The sequence below is a fragment of the Trichomycterus rosablanca genome, chromosome 17 (genome assembly GCF_030014385.1).
Source record: "Trichomycterus rosablanca isolate fTriRos1 chromosome 17, fTriRos1.hap1, whole genome shotgun sequence".
Lineage (NCBI taxonomy): Eukaryota > Metazoa > Chordata > Actinopteri > Siluriformes > Trichomycteridae > Trichomycterus > Trichomycterus rosablanca.
The window spans coordinates 29,824,815-29,844,772 of record NC_086004.1 but is presented as its reverse complement, the minus strand read 5'-3'; the positions used below and the strand labels follow the sequence as shown (position 1 = coordinate 29,844,772).

Genomic DNA, 19,958 nt, shown 5'->3' with positions numbered 1-19,958 from the left:
CGATAATAACAAATAAAATCTATTCTTTTTAAATGTAATTGGTATGTGGGTTACACTTGATAAAATACAACTTGTTTTGAAGCAATTTGATGCATATTTTAAAAGCTATTGAAGTTATTAATATGTTGAATACTTTAAATGCTATTCTGTTGATGCATGCTCAATAATCCAGGTAGACAAATCCACAAAGTTAAATGTTATTAAAGTTATGAATAAAAATCTGTTTTTTATTATGTAATAAAGGGTAAAAGTGTCAGTATAAGAGTTGTAGTATATAACGTGGGTTACACTTGATAAAATACAACTTGTTTTGGAGCAATTAGATCAATATTTTAAAAGCTATTGAAGTTATTAATATGCTGAATACTTTAAATGCTACTGAAGTTATGAATAAAAATCGTTTTTTTATTATGTAAGTTCATTTTATTATAGTGCAGTTCATGGACAATTTTGTGTCTCCAATTCACCTCACGTGCATGTCTTTGGACTGTGGGAGGAAACTGGAGCAAACCCACACAGACACGGGGAGAACATGCAAACTCCACACAGAAAGGACCCGGACCGCCCCACCTGGGGATCAAACCCAGGACCTTCTTGCCGTGAGGCGACAGTGCGACCATGGTGCTGCCTCATGTAAATCATATATACATTATATGGACAAAAGTATTGGGACATCCCTTCTACTTTTTTAATAGATGTATTTCAGCCATATCCAGGAAATTATATGCTTTCAACTTTGCAGCAACAGTTTTTGGGGTCAGTGGTAGCCTAGTGGGTAGAGCTTTGGGCTATCAACCGGAAGATTGGCGGTTCAAATCCTGGCTCTGCTATGTAGCCACTGTTGGGTCCTTGAGCAAGGCCCTTAACCCTGTCTGCTCCAGGGGCGCCGTAAGTTGGCTGACCCTGCGCTCTGACCCCAGCTTCCAACACCAGCTGGGATATGCGAAGAAAGAATTTCATTGTACTGTACATCTGTATATGTATATATGACAAATAAAGGATATCTTTCTTTCTTTCTTTAGGGAAGGCCTTTTCCTGTTCTAGTATAACGGTGCCCTTGTGCTTCTGTGTAAATCGAATTTAGTTTATTGCTAATATAGCAAAATGTTGCATTATAAATTAAAAGCAAACGTCAGTTCTGTTAAATATTAAATCGTGGTTAGTAAATGTCTTGATTAATGCTTAAGTTTTATGACAATTATAATTATTTTTTTCCAATTATTATAATAATTTATTGGGACCTGCGTAATAAATTGGCAACTGAGTAAACAATGATGGAAATATTTTCACTGGATGCATTAAGTGATATTAAAACTGTAATAATAGTGTTGTGATAAAGCACAGTGTGTATATGGTACAGAAATACATACTGTGTAAATTCCATAAATACAGTCTAATTAATATTTGGTTTTTTTTGTTTATATTTTCCTTCCTAAATTCATTATGCAGTAATTAATCAACACAGATGAATAATTTTACACTTTACATACACAGTACTATACTTTAATATACTTCTACTATAAGAAAATAAATTATCTGGGTACTTTGGGTCACCTTCCACCCCAAAACCATGCAGAATATGGATTGGTTTGAGAAAATTTATAAAACATAAAAATTTTCCATCAGTGCAGATAGAAATATGGAAACGGATTGAGAAAATACACACACAGCCTCAATAAATCTGAGTTTAATGCTTTAATGAGTTCAATAAATAGCATCTAGATTTTATTTTACAGTTGGACCAGAGGGAGACGTTCAGGGAGGAGGGTGCACAAAATAAAAACAAATGGAAAAAGCTCCTATTATCTGTTATTCTGGCTACGATCATCCACACCTCAGCATCATCGTGTCTGATGCTCCATCCAGCACTTCAGCAGCAGGACCCTTTCATTACTAGTTTAAATAATAATTCTAGAAGAAAATTCTTATTTTACTGAGTCCTAGTAGAATTATTGCATTACATACGCACTTGAGGGAACGAAAATCTTTCATAAATGTTGGTAGAACTTGTGTGAGATGTGTTGAGTGGATCGGTTTGGTCCGGCTGGGTTTCTGAAACTGATCTGATGTGAATTCTGACCTATTTTTGGTCTTTTAACGTGTCAGTGTTTAACTACTCGTGTTCTACAGGAAATGGTTGGTTTTAAAAGAGAACAAGATAAAACCAAGAAAATAAAAATAAAAACTGTGCATGTACCTGTGTATGTATGTGCATTACATGGCCATTCAAGCATTTTCTAAACTGAGTTGCCAGCTTTGTAGTGCCAATAAGCTTCAATCAATTCCGTAACCGTGATCGTTCTAATTAGGGTTCCTGTCAATCCAGATCGTATTGGGTTCATTTAGCTGGTCCACAGCCAGCAAAAGCTGGTCCAGTTGTTCTCTTAGCCTGACCAGCTTAAACCAGTCTCACCAAGATCAGGTCTGGCTTTTTGCAGGGATGTTGGGAACACTGGGTGCAGAACAGGGTTCCAGTTTATTACAGTTAATATTACTCATGTAAAATTCTGGACCTGGTTTATTAAGACCTGTGTAATAAACTGGCAACTGAGTGAACAATGATAAACATATTTTCACTGGATGCATTAAATGATATTAATAATAATAACAGTAATAATAACAATATATGATGTGATAAAGCACAGTGTGTATGGTACAAAAATACATAAGGTGTAAATTCTATAAATACAGTCTAATTAATATGTTATATATTTGTCCTTCCTAAATTCATACATATATCCTGAACACATACAGTAATGGAAAACACGTATTACTGTATATATTCCTGTACGTGCACTCACTCACACACCGATTATTACTTCTTGAAGCCCCACGTAGGGTTTAAATAGTCAAACTGGCTTCTACTGATTCATAAAATATCATACAGGTTAAATACCAACCAGGATTCACGCGCTGATTCAAGCACTGATGGCGTCATACAACAAAACACGTCATATTGCACTTTATTCTTAGGAGTTACAGTAATGCATCATGTGTTAATAATAATATATATGTTATTATAGAGCATTAGGGGTCTGGATATGGCAGCTATGAGGAAACTGGTCATGCTGAAGAAAACAAACATTACAGAGTTTGTTCAGCCTCAGCTGGGCAACATGTTGGAGGAACCTTAGTTTGGGAAGGAGAAGCTCAGAAGTTTGGCAGATAAAAGCCTCATTTGGACAGAAGACGCCCGAAGAAGCTTCAAAAGCAGTCTAGATTTGGTGGATGAAGCTTTGCTTTGGACAAAACCATCAGGTTTGGTCTACGTTTGGTTTCTTCTGCCCAGCCTGAAGCTTCACATAGATTTTAATCACAAACTATTAAGTAGCTAGATAAAGTATGATAGACAACTACGATGTCGGTGAGGTGGCTTTTTAATTTTATCTTATTTTTCTGCCCAACCTGAGTCTCCCATAGCTGTCCAGAAGACCTGCCACTAGATCCTACATGACTGTGCGTGGGTCACGTCCACATCCGAACGTGACCTGAGATAGCTGGCTAATATTGCTAATGTCGCTAAAATCAAAAGTTGATCATGAAGAAGCATGGTGCCCCCAACCCCACAATATTAAAACATCCCTCCTCCGATAGGCCGTGCCCCCGTCACCCACTACCCAATCATATCGTATCATGTTGTCACTTCTTCTTGGCTAATAAGACCACGCCCACGATTATGGCACCGAGGGCTACGACGGCTCCACCGATGAGGAAGGGCTTCAGGTTCTCCAGGGTCTCACAGCAGCCCCCTGCTCCCTCACTCCCCTCCTGCGCCCCCTCCTGGTTCCCGGCGCCATCCTCCGCTTGTTTCTCCTCTGCGGCGGGCGCGGCGGGAGTGGGCTCCGGTTTCAGAGGCGGTGCAGATTCCTTCTTCTCTGTCTTTTGGGGCTTGGCCTTGGACTCCATGTTGAGAAGTAGAATTGAATAGATTCACACTCGATGGGGGTCAGTTTGGTCTCCGAGGTGTTTTGTGATGCCTGGGAAATAAAAAAGGGAGCGAGAGCGAGAGTTAGAAGGTTTCGGACTATATTTAGGTGATTACATGCACATGTTAGTACGCACCAGTAATTCACAAATCCTAAGTCCTGCTATCTGGATAATCTGATCCACATCATCTGCATTATTTATTCACTCATTTTTTATTATGGGTTCATCCTAAACAGGGTTGTGTGGCCCTGGTGCCTCCCAGTAACAATGGGGGTAAAGTCCACTACTGCTGAGATCTGGGTTCTCACCGGTGCTATCGGCCCGACTGGACATCTGTACTGACATGACTGGATATGACTGATGGATTGGCACAGGGTGTCTAGGGTGTTCATGCCTTGTGCCCAGCGTTTATGGTGAATCCAGACCTGCAGCAACCCTGACCAGGATAAAGCGGTTGATGAAAATGGAAAACAAAATGAAACGTCTTCATTGAGCAAATAACATTGAATGAAAAATATAAATATATGACACTAGAGTGCTAAGCTGTATCACACACTCTGCACTATTGTTTTATAAGACAAAAACCTGTTTGAATCCAGTATTTAATATAAATAATAAAAAAGATTCACATTCTTAGCCCAAGGTCAGTCCTCTGGTGCCCAACATGTGGCTTCACCTCATCGGTTTATAGTTCTGCAGCTGTAATACTGGATTCTGAGTAAGTTCACACACTATATACACACTACATGTCAAAATTTTAAGGTGTTTCTACCAAAATATGTCGTTGTTGTATATCTAGTATCTAGCATGACGAGCGTCTGCAAAGGTTGGCTGCATTTACTGAGATCTACAGTAAAGTCTGACATCCGGTAGTCGTCTCATGGGAACGTGTGTGTTCAGTAAGTGCATGCAGACCAGTGTACAGCCTAGTGACTGAGAAAACACACACACACACACACCATGCAAATATGTGATACTGTACGTATACCGTACTACACCCAGCTGAGATAAAATGAGACAAATGAACCTGCAAAAATTCACAAGTGTGTTAAATTCCAGTCCAGCCCTCCATCTGCATCCAGGACTCAAAATAAAGAGGACATTAAAAACATTAAAAAGAGTCCTAAACAAGACTGTAGACCAAGCATGGAGAACATAAATAGAAAAGAAGAAAGGTGATGCATGCTGTGATGCTGCTTTTAGGCCCAAAGCCCTCCTGCACCTCCAGCAGAAACAGCATCATCAATAAAAGACCAGAAACACAACCCACCTCCCTGTGAGGTTCTACTTTCTCCTCTGTGTCCTTGTCCTAAATTCAGATGAGGGCCTGAGACTGAGAGAGATCAGGGCAGGGCTGCGCAGATGGGCCTCGGATTCGTCCTCAAGGAGAGCTGAGATGAGGGGAAGTGCAGCGATGGAGGATGCAGCAGGAGCTGGAGGACACAGGAGGTGGAACGTACCACTTCGCCTCAGAAAAAAGGGGTGGAAGATGCATTACTGGAAAGGACGAACCCGAGACTGGTGCCTGCTGGGTGTGTGAAAGTGTGGAGTTTGCACTGGTGCTGTTTTGAAACAGATCTATTTTAGACGGGATGGGAAAAGATCCCTGATCCCACGGCTCTGCATTCGGACTGCACGATTACACCAAGTGGGCACAGAATTGAGATTTATGGGCTGCAGTATGTAACATTTACGCATTTAGGAATGAGATGACTGATCTGACTGTATTTTGTAGCATCAGCGTGCTGGGAAAAGGAAAAAAACAACAGTCCAGACCAGTATTAGCTGCTATATTTCTCGTTTTAAATAAGCATTGTTGTTCTGTGTTCACAACACAACCAGGTCTGGTTGGTAATGGAGCTGGTCAGTTCATACACTGGTTTTTGCTGGTCACTGTTTGCTGCTTTAAGCTTGTTTCTGCAGCAAGGAACCGATTTATTGCTGGTTTCAACTGGGCAACTGGGTTTTAACTTACAGCTCCTATGTTTTTTGCTGGACACCAACCAGTATTTGCCATGTTTTGTGCTTTTGCACTCTGGTGACATTCTGGTTCTCGCTATCAGCAGGGGTTAGAATGCCCTGAACCTTTGAGATATTCCACAGTTTTACAGAAATTACCAACATGTTATTTACAACTGCCAGAAATTGCAAGACATCCAGATATTAAAATCACTTATGTAATCGAACAGTAAGCTGATAGACCTGCCATTATTTGGTGCAAGGAGATATAAAGCTGAGAATAATTTGTGTTGATTTACTGGTGGTAATAACGGGCATTGGAAGCACATCCATGGTAAACAACAAAGGTCCCAAGACTGATCCTTAAGGGACTCCACAGGTAATTGTGTGACATTTCGAAGTACTATACAGTTGCCCAGTGCAACGTAGTAATCACAGCCTCTTGAATATATTCAAAACCAGTCTAAGACTCAGCGAAGACCCATAATCAACTATCAAAAGCAGCAGTAAATCCAACAGAATCAAAACTGAAATGTTTCCCATGTCTCTGTAGTTTCTTAGATCATTTAGGACCTTTAGAAAAGCAGTTTCACGGTTGCGACAGGCCCTGAAACCAGACTAAAACCTTTTATTAAGTTGGTTGGCATTAAGATCATTATTTAACCGGATTGACACCAGTTTCTAAATAGTTTTTCCAAGAAATTTAGATTAAAGATCAGCCTGTAAATATTAACCACAGATGGGTCACGGCTTAACAAATAATATTTATGACTCTTGACTTATTTGGTCATAAATAATCACTAATGAGGAATTCAGGGGTAACGTTACAAAGTGAAATGAGATTATAGAACTTTCTTCAACACCAAACGGACAATTAAAATTGGTGTGTGTTATTATTTTTTCTGGTGCTCTCATGTTTGTCAGATTTGCTGGCCGCTGTGCCTGATTTCTGGCCCCTAGGTCCGAAGCTGCCCACCCAGACAATAGACAAAGGCGCAGAGCTTGGAGGTTCTAGGTGATAGGAACTTGTGGTGATCATGGATGTTGGGTTGCTGTCGTTCTGCCTCTCTCATCCGATCACTCAGGTTTGATGATGGTAGGGGAGGTGGACGCTGACGTCCTGTGAAAGCCTTCATGACCGTGTTACCTGCTCACTCTCCATTTTAGTTATGATGTCATAATTAGGTGTGCCGGAGTCTGACTTTTTACTCTTAATGATTTCACATCACATTTTAACTACATTTTCTGTTCTTTACCCCGAGGTGGTTCTGACGGGAACCTGTTCACCCACCCGAGATTGAATCCTGCAGGTCGAGACTGCTGCACCAACGATGCTGCTCCCGCTAGGTGTGACGGAGACTACGGACTTCATCACAGACTGGACTGAATAATAAAGAACTCTGATTATTTTTTGCTGGTTATAACTTTTAGTTGAATTTAATTGTGTGTATGTATGATCTGTGTAAATTATATTTATTTAAATGATCCTCCAGGCCACCCAAGGAGGGCGGAGGTTCCTGCTGAGTCTGGTTCCTCTTAAGGTTCCTTCCTGTATTCAACAGGGTTTTTTGGTCTGTTGGTTCTGGATTCTGTAAAGTTGCATTACAGTTTGAGACGATGTCTATTGTAACAAGCGCTTTACAAATAAATCTGACTTTGACCCATCACAAAGTTGAAGACCTCTCTTAAAACCGAAGATACACTTGTAGTGTGTAGTTGTACCACCTTAAAAAGTTAAAATAAAAAAGAAATACATGTTTTATATTCATTACAAATGTATGAATCCAGAAGTTTATTAAATATGATGTAAAATAACCCTGATTGTGAGTGCTTGTGTATTTCATGAGTCTTCTTTTCACCCCTCAGGTTCTGGATGTGTGTTTGAGATTTCGCCGCCTGAGGGCTGATACACACCCCGCTAATTTAAGTGCCTTATCCTTCAGGAAATGACGCACCAGTGTCGGGTTTAATCCCAAATATCTCCATACTACCTACACAGTGCACTACATAGGGTATAAAACACCGACCGTTCCATAGAAGCAAGTCCACTGTGTTAGCACGAAGACGTCATTGGGGATTGAGACACAGCCCGAGTTCTCTGACACTCGTCACCATTAGAGAAGCACCGTGGCGCAGTGACTTACGCAATCTGCGCAACAATGAAAGAAGCACTTGTAATGCGAGGGAGGGTTGCCAGATTGACGGGAGCTCCTCGCGATTGTAGCTGCGGGTTTGAAAAATGCAGTACAGCTTGAGGATGGAATAGAGAACCTTTCTTCTTCTCCTTGTTCCTCAGCCTTTGTCCCGTTGGGGTCGGCATTTCCGGCTTCTTCCCGTTAGGGGTCGCCGGCGTGATTTGGCACAGTTTTTACGCCGGATGCCCTTCCTGACACGACCCTCCCTATTCATCCGGGCTTGTGACCGGCACTACAATGCACTGGTTTGTGCATCTAGTGGCCGGGTATTTTTAGGACAATTCAGTGTTTCCAGTTAGCCTGGTGGCATGTTTTTGGACTGTGGGAGGAAACCGGAGCACCCAGAGGAAACCCACGCGGACACGGGGAGAACATGCAAACTCCGCACAGAAAGGACCCGGACCGCCCCTCCTGGGGATCGAACCCTGGACCTTCTTGCTATGAGGCGACAGTGCCGCCCACTAAGCCACCATGCCGCCCGGAATAGAGAACCTTTATTTGTCATATATACATAAACAGACGTACAGTACAATGAAATTCTTGCTTTGCATATCCCAGTTTGTTTGGAAGCAGGTCAGCCATTGTACGGCGCCCCTGGAGCAGACAGGGTTAAGGGCCTCGCTCAAGGACCCAACAGTGGCTGCATAGCAGAGGATAAAGGATACTTGGTTGGGTTGACTATATGTGACACACATATAGATACATAGCTGAACGCATCAGCTTTCTAACAACAACAACTTCATATTAGCACCGTTAGGGTGGTACGGTGGCTTGGTGGGTAGCACTGTTGCCTCACAGCAAGAAGGTCCTGGGTTTGATTCCCATGTAGAGCGGTCTGGGTCCACCGATTTCCTCCCACAGTATTAAGACTTGCATAATTGGAGGTACTAAAATTGCCCTAGGTATGTGTATGTGTTTGTGTGTGTGTGTGTGTGTGTGTGTGTGTGTGTTTTGCCCTGTGACGGACTGACAATCTGTCCAAAATGTTTTCTACCCTTTGCCCGGTGAATTGTACCCACTGCAACCCTGAACAGGATAGGTTTTATCAATTAAAACAACAAATCTATGCATATCTGGCCTCTGCCACGCAGCCAGTGTTGGGTACTTGAGCAAGGCCATAAACCCTGTCTGTGCCAGGGGCGCCGTACAATGCCTGACCCCAGCTTCCAAACATCCTGGGATACGCGGACAAATAAAGGCGCTCTTTTAATCATCTGGTTTGAACATTTAGGGAACAAGGCAGGATACGGCCTGATCTGCAGCCAACCTGTTGTTAAGTGTACCCAGGGGGAGGGATTTGAACCAATATCCATGCGTCAACCTATTTTTAGGGGGTAGGATTGCACACATGTCAGGCTTATCCACATACTAACGTAATGGATAGTTGTAGCCTAGTGGTTAAAGTACTGGACTAGTAATATGGCTAAGTGTGTAGCACTGTCACCTCACAGCAAGAAGGTCCTGGGTTTGATCCTTAGTTGGGGAGGTCCGGGTCCTTTCTGTGTGTGGTTTGCATGTTCTCCCTGTGTCCATGTGGGTTTCCTCCGGGTGATCCGGTTTCCTCCCACAGTACAAAGACGTGCAAGTGAGGTGAATTGGAGATACTAAATTGTCCATGACTGTGTTCGATAAAACCTTGTGAACTGATGAATCTTGTGTAATGAGTAACTACCGTTCCTGTCACGAATGTAACCAAAAGTGTAAAACATGACGTTAAAATCCTAATAAACAAACAAACTGCATGTTTAGTGACAGGCTGCTGTCTCAGAGCTCACACTTGTATGCACATGCATGTCCAAACTCCATTACGCTCATGAACAATTGAACACTACTGTACTGTTAATACTCGGGACACTTGCACATCAAAAACTACCTATTTCATTTATGTAATGGCATACACAGGATTTTCACCTTTACTTCCATTTCATATTTATATATTTTTTATATTTTCTATAGTTTTTATATTGCACAAAACTGCACCTTTTTAAAATTAAAATGTAAATTGCACATGCTAAATGTTTACAATGTTTTCTATGTTTACAGGTATGAATGTGTGTGTTAGAGAGAGAGTGAGCTGTGTGAATAAGATTGTCTTTACTGTATTTTTTCGTGCACTGCAAGCATCTGTGTAACCAAAAACAAATTCCTTGTATGTGTGAGCATACTTGGCCAATAAAGCCCGATTCTGATTCTGATTCTGATATATGTGTATGTATTTGCATATGTGTATATGTATGTATATGTATTTATATGTGTATATATTTGTATGTATATGTATATATGGCTACATTGGCCTCATTGTGCAATATTGTCACGTCACTTTTCTATTTAATAACTATTCAATCCTTACACTGAAATTATACCTCATGCATCATTACAGTTACAAGTTATTCATTTTATGTAGAATACAAGAACTACTCAGTTATTCTGTTTGCTTTTGTTTTGTTTTGAACTGTTTATTATTTGTTGTATTATGCTACTGGGGCTTTCATTACCTTCGGGATCAATAAAGTATCTATCTATCTATCTATCTATCTATCTATCTATCTATCTATCTATCTATCTATCTATCTATCTATCTATCTATCTATCTATCTATCTATCTATCTATCTAATCAAGTCCCACCACTGCTAGGTTGCTGCTGTTGGGCCCTTGAGCAAGGCCCTTAACCCTCAATTGCTTAGATTGTATACTGTCACAATACTGTAAGTTGCTTTAGATAAAAACATCTGTCCAATGCTGTAAATATAACGTGTGATCTAAGCTTTTACCCTTGTAGGTATGATTAATGACAATCTGGCAACCCGGCAGCTGCTCCGTTTAAACCTGCATACTACCATACTAAATAGGGTGCCGCTTCAATACGCACTATATCAGCGTACTACCTAGCAGACTAGTGCGCCGTTCGATGCTCAGCGCTACATTTGAATGCGGTTCGTACTAGGTGGGCACATTAGTATGCAGTACGCTAGTATGCGGTTTCACACGTAGCCCATCGTTACGCCACCTGCGTACCAGGCGCACCGGGGCACCGCGACTCTTGCGGGTCCGTTCGTGTGAATAGCAACAACGCCCGTGTTGGCGGAGAGAGGGATGTGAGGCTAGAAGGTACAAATCCATCCATCACTCGCTTTACCGAGAGCGGATCCGCTCGGTGCTCGGTACCAGGAGAGGAGAAAGAGAGCGTCCCCACCCAGCGCTCACTGGCACGGTTCTGCCCGGCCGCGGGGCTCCTGTCAGCGGCTGCACGGATCTAACGGGCACGCAGCGGGAGCGGAGGCACCGATAACCGGGGACATCCGTGTTAAATGGAAGCAGCTGGAGGGCAAATCCGGACCTGCTGCGCTCTTTAAACCGGGGTACTAACGGACAACCTGTTATTTTTGGAGCACTGAAATCGGGGACGGGTTCAGCTCTGGTTCTGGATCTTCAGATCTTCTCCTGCTTTTAATTGGGGGGGGGGGGGGGGGGGGGCACGATTTAATCAGATCTCCTGGTCGGGGGGTATGTTTGTACGCACACGTTTGGGATTTTTGTAGAACGCTTGCAGGACCAGGTCTGATTATTATTTTATTTGTGTGTTGGTTGTTTTTAAATAGATTTGAACGTTATGTTTTGTTCATCTGGACCAGGATTTGGTGGAACATTGAGGGAACAGGGCAGGATACAGCCTGACCTGCAGCCAACCTGTTGTCAAGGGTACTCAGGGGGCAGAATTTGGTCCGATTTGCATGCATCACCCTGTTTTTTAGGGGAACACTGGGGGTTGGACTGCACAGTACACATGGAAACACACCCGTGGTGGTTTGGTCTTGTCCTTGGGTGTCCACTTGAAATCCAGAAGTCTGTAATTGGTCAGATTTTTTAGTTAGGGGCAGATTTGGTCTTCACGATTCTAATCTTCCAAGTTCCTACTTGATTTTAAAATGATATGGGGGGGATAGTTGGCACTTGGCACAGCGACCCACAGTTGGTTCTGATTTATTAACAGTGGGCAGCAGGCTGGACTTGGTCCGATTTTAATGCGTCAGTCTGTTTTTAGGGGGCACTGGGGATAGGACTGTACACATGTACTGGGTTTTGGGGCTTTTGATGCCACCCATGGAAACACACCCGTGATGGTTTGGTCTTGCCCTTGGTGATCTGTCTTGGGTGTCCACTTGAAATCCAGAAGTCTGTAATTGGTCAGATTTTTTGGTTAGGGGCAGATTTGGTCTTTAGGGTTCTATTCTAAGTTCCAACTGGATTTGGAGTGATATAGGGAATAGTTGGCACTTGGCACAGCGACCTGCAGTTGGTTCTGATGTATTGACACTGGGCAGCAGGTGGATTTTTAGGTGGTCAACCTGTTTGCAGACTGGATTGGATGCAGATTTTTTTAGGTAGACATGGTAAGCTGGATTAGGTTTAACTGGAAGACCAAGTTAGCAGATTTGTCCATAGACTAAAATTTATGTGGTATAATTGGGGTTTTGGGGGAACATGTTTTAATGGTTTATGGGGGAAAGATAGATGGGGTGGATCCTATTGGGATTGCGTTTGGTCTGATGTCTTGATGGGGACACTGGGACGTCATACTGCCGTCTATAGATGACACTGATTTTCTATCAGGGCTTGATTTGGTGGAAGACGCTGAGTGCTGTTGGCTGAATTTGGTCTGACATCTAGTTGACAACCTAAAGTCTGGACTGGGTCTAGTGTACCTCGATTTGGACCGGACAACCCGTTCTTTTAGGAGACGGCAGACTAAATTTGGTCAGTTTGGTTGGCTCTAGTTTTGTACCATTTACTTTGATGTGGATTTGGAAGGGTATTGTGGTCATTGGGAACGTGACTGGATTTTTGGACGTGAAGCTTTTTGTCTCGATGGACACTAGATTTAGGGTTAGCCCTGATCCTACAGGAGTGCTACTTGAACTAGTCTGGGGGGGGGGGGGTCAAAGCTGGACGGTCTAGTCGTGGTTGGATTTTGGGGTTTGACATGGAGATGTGGGGACACAGAGTGACCGTTCTGCTCTATAAGCATGTTCTGCTGAACCGCCTCTGGAGAATAAAGACAGGCGTGTAAAGACAGGCAGGGGGTGAAATTTGGGAAGCTATTTTAATTAGCACCCTGGAGATAGTGTCAGATGGACTGTTTGCGTCTTTACTTCCTTGGCATTGGCAGGCATTGGGACTGTATTTGTTTGCGTGGTCTGAAAGCTGAGCGTTCATCTATGCTCGTTCTCATTATCTGTCATCTCTAGGAGGACTTCGGGGACACTAAAGGGACTCGGAGGGACCCGTTTGCTCTGCAGCCGGTTCTGGGTGGCGAAACGCCGCGCTCGGCAGTCCGTGCGGACCTGCGGAGGATGGGAGAGCGAGCAGAAGCAAGGAAGACGGTGTCGGGAAGACGGCGTCATAAAACAGGTGGGGAACTTGTCGGCGTGGACGGTCGCGGGCGTGCGCCGGGCGCTTTACATGCACGGCAGGCTGTGGATGAAACCTCAGAGGTGTCGTTGCATTGGCCGTCGTGGTGCTGCGTGAGACGGGGAGGCGACGGGGCGCATACTAATGCCCCCCCCCGGGCTTAGCCGTGTTCGAGCAGGCGCTGGTTTGTGTGGCCGGTAGCTCTTCTGACTTGGGGATTTCGTGTGACACTTTGGTACAGTTGGTTGAACGTTGTGATGACGCATCAGCTCCGAGTGTTTGTGCGATAGAAACACACTCGGGCAGAATTCTGGGAAAGAATTGATGATGGTCAGATCTACCAGCGCCTCAGAACCATTAACGGCCTTCCTGTGGTTGGGATGTTGGATGGGATTAATGGATGCACATTTTACCCGAGTGGGCTCAGAAGTGCGTTTTGTTTATCGAATGAAAATCGTAAATCTGATCCCGGACTGTAAACATAATGTTGCGTTTCGATTCGGTGTGTCTCAATATTCGATCCTGCGATATATCGCAATATTCAAGGCGGACGCAGGTTAGGGACGGAATAACAGAAACCTCTGACAATATAATTAACATTAAGGCCACATTTGACCACCACTGTTCTGCTTTTATACACTGTAGGATCTTTCTGTGGATCTACTTGGCAGTCTGCACCTCAGAGCTTCAATCTAGTCTTAATCAGGTCACTTTAATAGTTTAGAAATCTATTTAGTGTTAGGACCATGTATAATTTTTTCCTTTGCTCAGGGGTCCAGCTTGTGAGCTTTTTATACCTTTAAAAAAGGTTCATACAGGTCAGTTTGTCTTTGCTGGAACTTGCTTATAAAGAAGATGCTTAAAGGCATCATCTCTCTTTAAAAAACTGTAAAGCTCGTGAGATTGTGTTAGGTTTTTTCACTGCTCAGGGGTCCAGTTTGTGAGCTTTTTATACCTTTAAAAAAGGTTCTTACAGGTCAGTTTGTCTTTGCTGGAACTTGCTTATAAAGCAAAAAAACAACTGATGCTCGTGAGCTTGTTGTAGGTACTCATATTGCTCAGGGGTCCAGCTTGTGTGCTCTTTATATCTCAAAAAGATTCAGTCTTTAGGGGGAACTGGCTTTTAAAGATGCTCGTTCTTAACAATTTAACAGTTAAACCAGATGCTTAAAGGCATCGTCTCTCTTTTAAAAACTGTAAACTGTAAGCTTGTGAGCTTGTGTTTTCTTATTGCTCAGGGGTCCAGCTTGTGTGCTCTTTATATCTTAAAAAGGTTCACAAAGATCAGTTTGTCTTTGCTGGAACTGGCTTATAAAGAAGTTGCTTAAAGGCATCATCTCTCTTTTAAAAGCACTGAAGCTTGTGAGCTTGTGTTAGTTTTTTTTATTGCTCAGGGGTCCAGCTTGTGTGCTCTTTATATCTTTAAAAAAGCTTCATACAGGACAGTTTATTTTCATCTGCTTGGAAAGCGCTGATGGATCGTGGTACTGTTCTGATGTCACTTTATAGGGAAAGATTCTTGCTCCACACTGTCCCCTAAGATTTACAGTGACATGGTCATGGACCTTCCCTAAACTGTTGCTGCTGCCAAATCATTATAAAACTGATTTTATCACGTTAGGAACTGTAGCGTCTAAAACACTTGATTTCACTAATCCAAAAAAGGTCTCCTGATACTTCTATCTGTTGTTTGTCCATCCTCATCCTCCTCCTCCTCCTCCTCCACGTTTCCAAACACTGACAGGTAAACGTTCCTCTGACGAGAGCGGCGCGAGCCCCGAGCGCGTGCTTAAACCTGTCGTAGCTGCTGGTGGTCCTGGTGTTGCGCGTGTAGTCGCATTCCCCGGCTGCGGTGGAGCTCAGCGGCTCACGCTGAGTAAACAGATCTGAATTGCGCGTCCGCCGGGCCGAGTCTCCCGAGTTACGGGGATTAATCTAATGACTCTGTAAACATCTCCACGCCCAGTTCAGATCGTCTGGACCAAACCGGGGCCGGACCTCATGCCACAGAGCGGGGGGGGCGGCAATTCTGCGCTAAAAAAATAAACATTCAAATGCACGGAGTAGAGACGAGGCTCTGTTGGTTACTGAGTAAATTACAGCTGCAGAGTGTTTGTGATTTAACCACAGAGTCTGTCATGTTTCCATTTGTGAGCAGTAAAGATGGTCCTGCAGTTTTTCTTCTTTTTTGAGTTTTTCCCCCTTTTTACCCAATCCATTCGTGTCCAGTTCGAGCTGCCGCCCCCACCCTCATACAAGGAGGGTCAAGGCTGTCATGCATCCCCTCTGACCGCTTCTTTTCACCTACCAGGGCCAGGGTTCAGCCACTGTCCCTCTCCCTACAGACACCCCCCAGACTTGCTTAGATCTCGTTAAAGATCGGCATCTGACGTCTGGCTCGTGACCTTTCCAGTGCTCGACCACACCCGATGACCACACATGTCGAAATAGGGCGGAGTGAAGTGAATCAGAGGTTTCCGTGGCGTGCGCGGTCATGTGACCGGGGTACGAAATCGATCTGATTAACAGGGTGAAAGAAACCACTTCTGCTTTCTCGCTTGTCACACAGAGCGTCGGTCATTTTCACCTTCAGCACGGATGTGAGCTCAGGATTGGTCACGGAATGTGGTCAGAAGTATGTGGACGAACTGACTGTCCTATTAAATCTAAATCGGTGTGCGTTGATATGCTGGTCGCACTAGCCTTATATGATTATATGATATGATTGAAGGTTGCTGGTTCAAACCCCACCACTGCCAGGTTGTCACTCACTGTTGGGCCCTTGAGCAAGGCCCTTAACCCTCAATTGCTTAGACAGTATACGGTCACAGCACTGTGTTTTGGGTAAATATATTGTAAATGTAAATGTATGGCTGGGCACTGACATCGGTCGGTGTTCCGATCCATTCCAAATGCTGAGCTTTCCAGCCTACACAACAGAGCTGTCGACCTGCCCTGGCGCCCACACAGACACGATCGGCCTCTGTGATACGTGATCTTTGTGTAGGATCCTGTTTGGGCGCGCTGTGTTCCTGTATGTTCCTCTTTCTGCCAGTTCTACGACCTCTGCTCCTATTTCTTCATACACTGAGTGATCATAAGTATTCGGACGCCTGATCATGAGCTATCAAGACAGTGTGTCTTCTGAGACGCTTCTCACAAGACTTTGAGGGATGTCTGTGTGTGGGAATTTGTGCCCGTTTAGTCAGGGCGCTCATGTTGGTGTTCCGGTTCTTCCCAGAGCTGTTGATTTATTACACCTGTTGGGTGGCAATGTCGCTGTACAGCAAGAAAGTCCTGGGCTCGATCGCAAGGTGAGGCAGTCCTTGTCCTTTCTGTGTGGAGTTTGCATGTTCTCCCCGTGTCTGCGTGGGTTTCCTCCGGGAGCTCCGGTTTCCTCCCACAGTCCAAAGACGTGCAAGTGAGGCGAATTAGAGACACAAAATTGTCCATGATGTTAAAATAAGCAGGATGAGAAGGATGAGGAGTCTTGATGAGATGAGATGAGATGTTTCCAGTCTCTGTCTCTGTACATGAGCGCGGTTCCTCGTGTTCCTCGTGTTCTTCATCCATCCTCCTCCTCCATCTTTTGGCTCGGCAGCTGCTCCTCCTCCCCGCGCTTTTATCTCACTCATCCAGATTCAGACTTGGGCGCTGAACTGGCACCGTCTCCTTTTTTTAGAATGAGGACCGTGTGCCACTCACGCCCACGCCGCTCCTCTCCCTGCGCCGTTCCTCTCGTCTTCTTCATCTCCCGCTCTCTCTCGTTCCTTCTCCACCATCTTCTCCGTCTTCTCGTACCGTCCTCGACTCTCGCCGCCACCCACCTCGTCCTCGCACCTCCTCCGGCTCTGCAGCTGCGTGCAGGCGTGTGTGTGTGTGTGTGTGTGTGTGTGTGTGTGTGTACGCTGTACAGATACGAGTATAGATATCATCATGTAAAGGGAACGATACAGTTTCAATGTGTGTGCAGCAACAGTTTAGGGAAGGCCCCTTGTGTTCTATCCTGCATGACTGTCACTGTGCATGAAGAAAAGCTCTGGAATGAACCGGAGCATCAACGTCAGCGCCCAGCTGTGCAAACACGGGCACAAATCCCCACAGACACACTCCACAAGTCTGGTGAGAAGATTCTCAGGAGAGCGGCTGCTGTTCTAGCTGAAAGACCTCACACAGGTCACTCTATATTAATACCATTTTTTAATAAATGAGACGTCCGACAAGTGTCCAAATACTTTAGGCCCTATGATGTATACACAGTGGTGTGAATAAGTATTCACCCCCTTTCTGATTTGGACTCTTACAGAAGGATTTGGGATCAGAAGGTTATTTAATTTCACGTAACGAGTATTTGTGTTTGTAGTTATAGCTTAGTGGTTAAGGTGCTGGACTAGTAATCGAAAGGTCGCCGGTTCAAGCCCCACCACTGCCAGCTCGCCACTGTTGGGCCCTTGAGCAAGGCCCTTAACTCTCAATTGCTTAGACAACATACTGTCACAGTACTGCAAGTCGCTTTGGATAAAAGCATCTGCTAAATGCCGGTCGGTGTTCCGATTCCTTCCGAATACTGAGCTTTCCAGTCGAGCTTTACTTCATGCACAGGGCCTTCCCTAAACTGCTTCTGCAAATACAAAATTGATTTATTACACCTGTTAGCAACTGTTGTGGCCGAAACAAAGGGCGTCCAGATACTTTTGCACCCTGGTGACGCTGATTAGCCCACTGTTGCTCTCTCTGAGGGATCAATACTGACCGATCGATATCGGCGCGTCGCAGCTGATTGGCCGGAGTTTGAAGAGCTTGGGTGCTGATTGGCCGGAGATGCTCAGAACCACGTTTGCTCATCAGTGCTGAACTGGTTTGATCCCTTGCTTTGGTTTGGTCATTAAACTGGGAAAACTGGGATGTTTTTATTACCATTTTATTCTGGTCAGGGTCGCTGTGGGTACAGTTTCCCTGGAATGACTGGCTTCAATGCAGCAGCCAATCAATCACATGGGCTCGATCACCCCCCTTTCCTCAGACGTAGCCATATGTGTATGTGGACGCCCGACCGGTCAATAGCACTGCACCGATGGGCATCCCAGATCATAAAGTGAGAGGCGTAACCAGGCCTTGTGACTTGTGATTAATGAATTGAAAGAAAAAGAGGGCCACTGCTAGCCAGCGTTGGCATGATGAGGTCTAAAATGCCAACCTGTGCTGCCAGCGTGCAGAGAGATGCCAAGCTAAATACGTAGCAAGAAGTTGGCACTGGTCGCATCACATGATCAGATCAGATTCATATACAGGCAATTGTAGCCTAGCGATTAAGGTTTTGGACTAGTAATCGAAAGGTCGCTGGTTTAAGTCCCACCACTGCCAGGTTGCCACTGTTGGGCCCTTAGGCAAGGCCCTTAACCTTCACTTGCTTGGACTGTATACTGTCACAGTACTGTAGGTCCCTGTAAAAGGTAAATTAACATTTACATTTGTGACTTAACAGTTATGACTGAGTACAATTCAAGCGATTGAGGGTTAAGGGCCTTGCTCAGGGGCCCAGCAGTGACACCGTGGCAGTGGTGGGGCTTGACCCAGCGACCTTCTGATTACCAGTCCAATACCTTAACTGCTGAGCCACTATTTTACCTACTAGTGCTGGGTTCAAGGATTCGAATCCCTTGCGGTGCTATCAGCCAGTCGGGCGTCCCACCACTGCCAGGTTGCCACTGTTGGGCCCTTGAGCAAGGCCCTTAAGTCTCAATTGCTTGGACTGTATACGGTCACAGTACTGTTAGTCGCTTTGGGTAAAAGCGTCTGATAAATGCCGAGAACGTTTACATTTGCGACTTAACAATTATGACCGAGTACAATTCAAGGGCCTTGCTCAGGGGCCCAACAGTGACACCGTGGCAGCGATGAGGCTTGAACCAGCGACCTTCTGATTACTAGTCCAGTATTGTAACCACTAAGCCACTATTTTTACTAAGGCGCTCGGTTTACTACTTTCGGGATCCAGGATTCAGATCACCAGACAGAAACGTGTAGGAATGGGGTCGAGGCGCGTGAAGGGTTGTAGTCCGACAGCTTTTATCGTTTCTGGGGTTTTTTTCTGGCTCCGCATGCCAGTACGGGTGTTGGGAGTGGGAGCACGAGGATGGAGAGCTAGCCGAGGCGCGGGACCACGTCCGGAACGTCGTCCCGTCCTGTGTCGCGTCGGTACGTGCGTTTCTGGAGACGTAACCTGCGTTTCCGCTGTGCTGCGTGTCGATGGTCGTGAGTGTGTATTGATTCGTCTAATCACCTCCTCGCTGCAGGAACCAGTGGAGTGAGTACGGGGAGCGGTAACCATGGCAACCCCACAGGAGCCTGCGTTAGTTTTTGTGATGCCGATAAAGAAGACGGTGTCGGATCGACGGACGAGCGCTCCGTCCTCCCCGGGACCCGGAACCATTCCCATATTTTCCTCCTCTTGTTTTAATGGGAAC

General features: G+C 44.7%; 2 protein-coding genes across 2 annotated transcripts in view; one reads left to right on the top strand and one right to left on the bottom strand.

Moving 5' to 3' along the window:
• Nucleotides 1-1,676: 1,676 nt before the first annotated feature.
• On the bottom strand, nt 1,677-5,317 carry LOC134331445 (cell cycle exit and neuronal differentiation protein 1-like). The gene is made up of 2 exons (XM_063012870.1): nt 5,198-5,317; nt 1,677-3,977 (listed from the first exon to the last, which is right to left on the bottom strand). The coding sequence occupies exon 2, from the start codon at nt 3,904-3,906 to the stop codon at nt 3,640-3,642; it is 267 nt and encodes an 88-aa protein (XP_062868940.1). The 5' UTR covers nt 3,907-3,977; nt 5,198-5,317; the 3' UTR covers nt 1,677-3,639.
• A 5,861-nt stretch (nt 5,318-11,178) lies between these two features.
• Nucleotides 11,179-19,958, top strand: part of dagla (diacylglycerol lipase, alpha) — a 31,017-nt gene continuing 22,237 nt past the window's right edge. The window contains exons 1-2 of the mRNA XM_063012522.1: nt 11,179-11,441; nt 13,329-13,491. The gene's annotated coding sequence lies outside the window, so the exon portion shown is untranslated. The remainder of the gene's footprint in view (nt 11,442-13,328; nt 13,492-19,958) is intronic.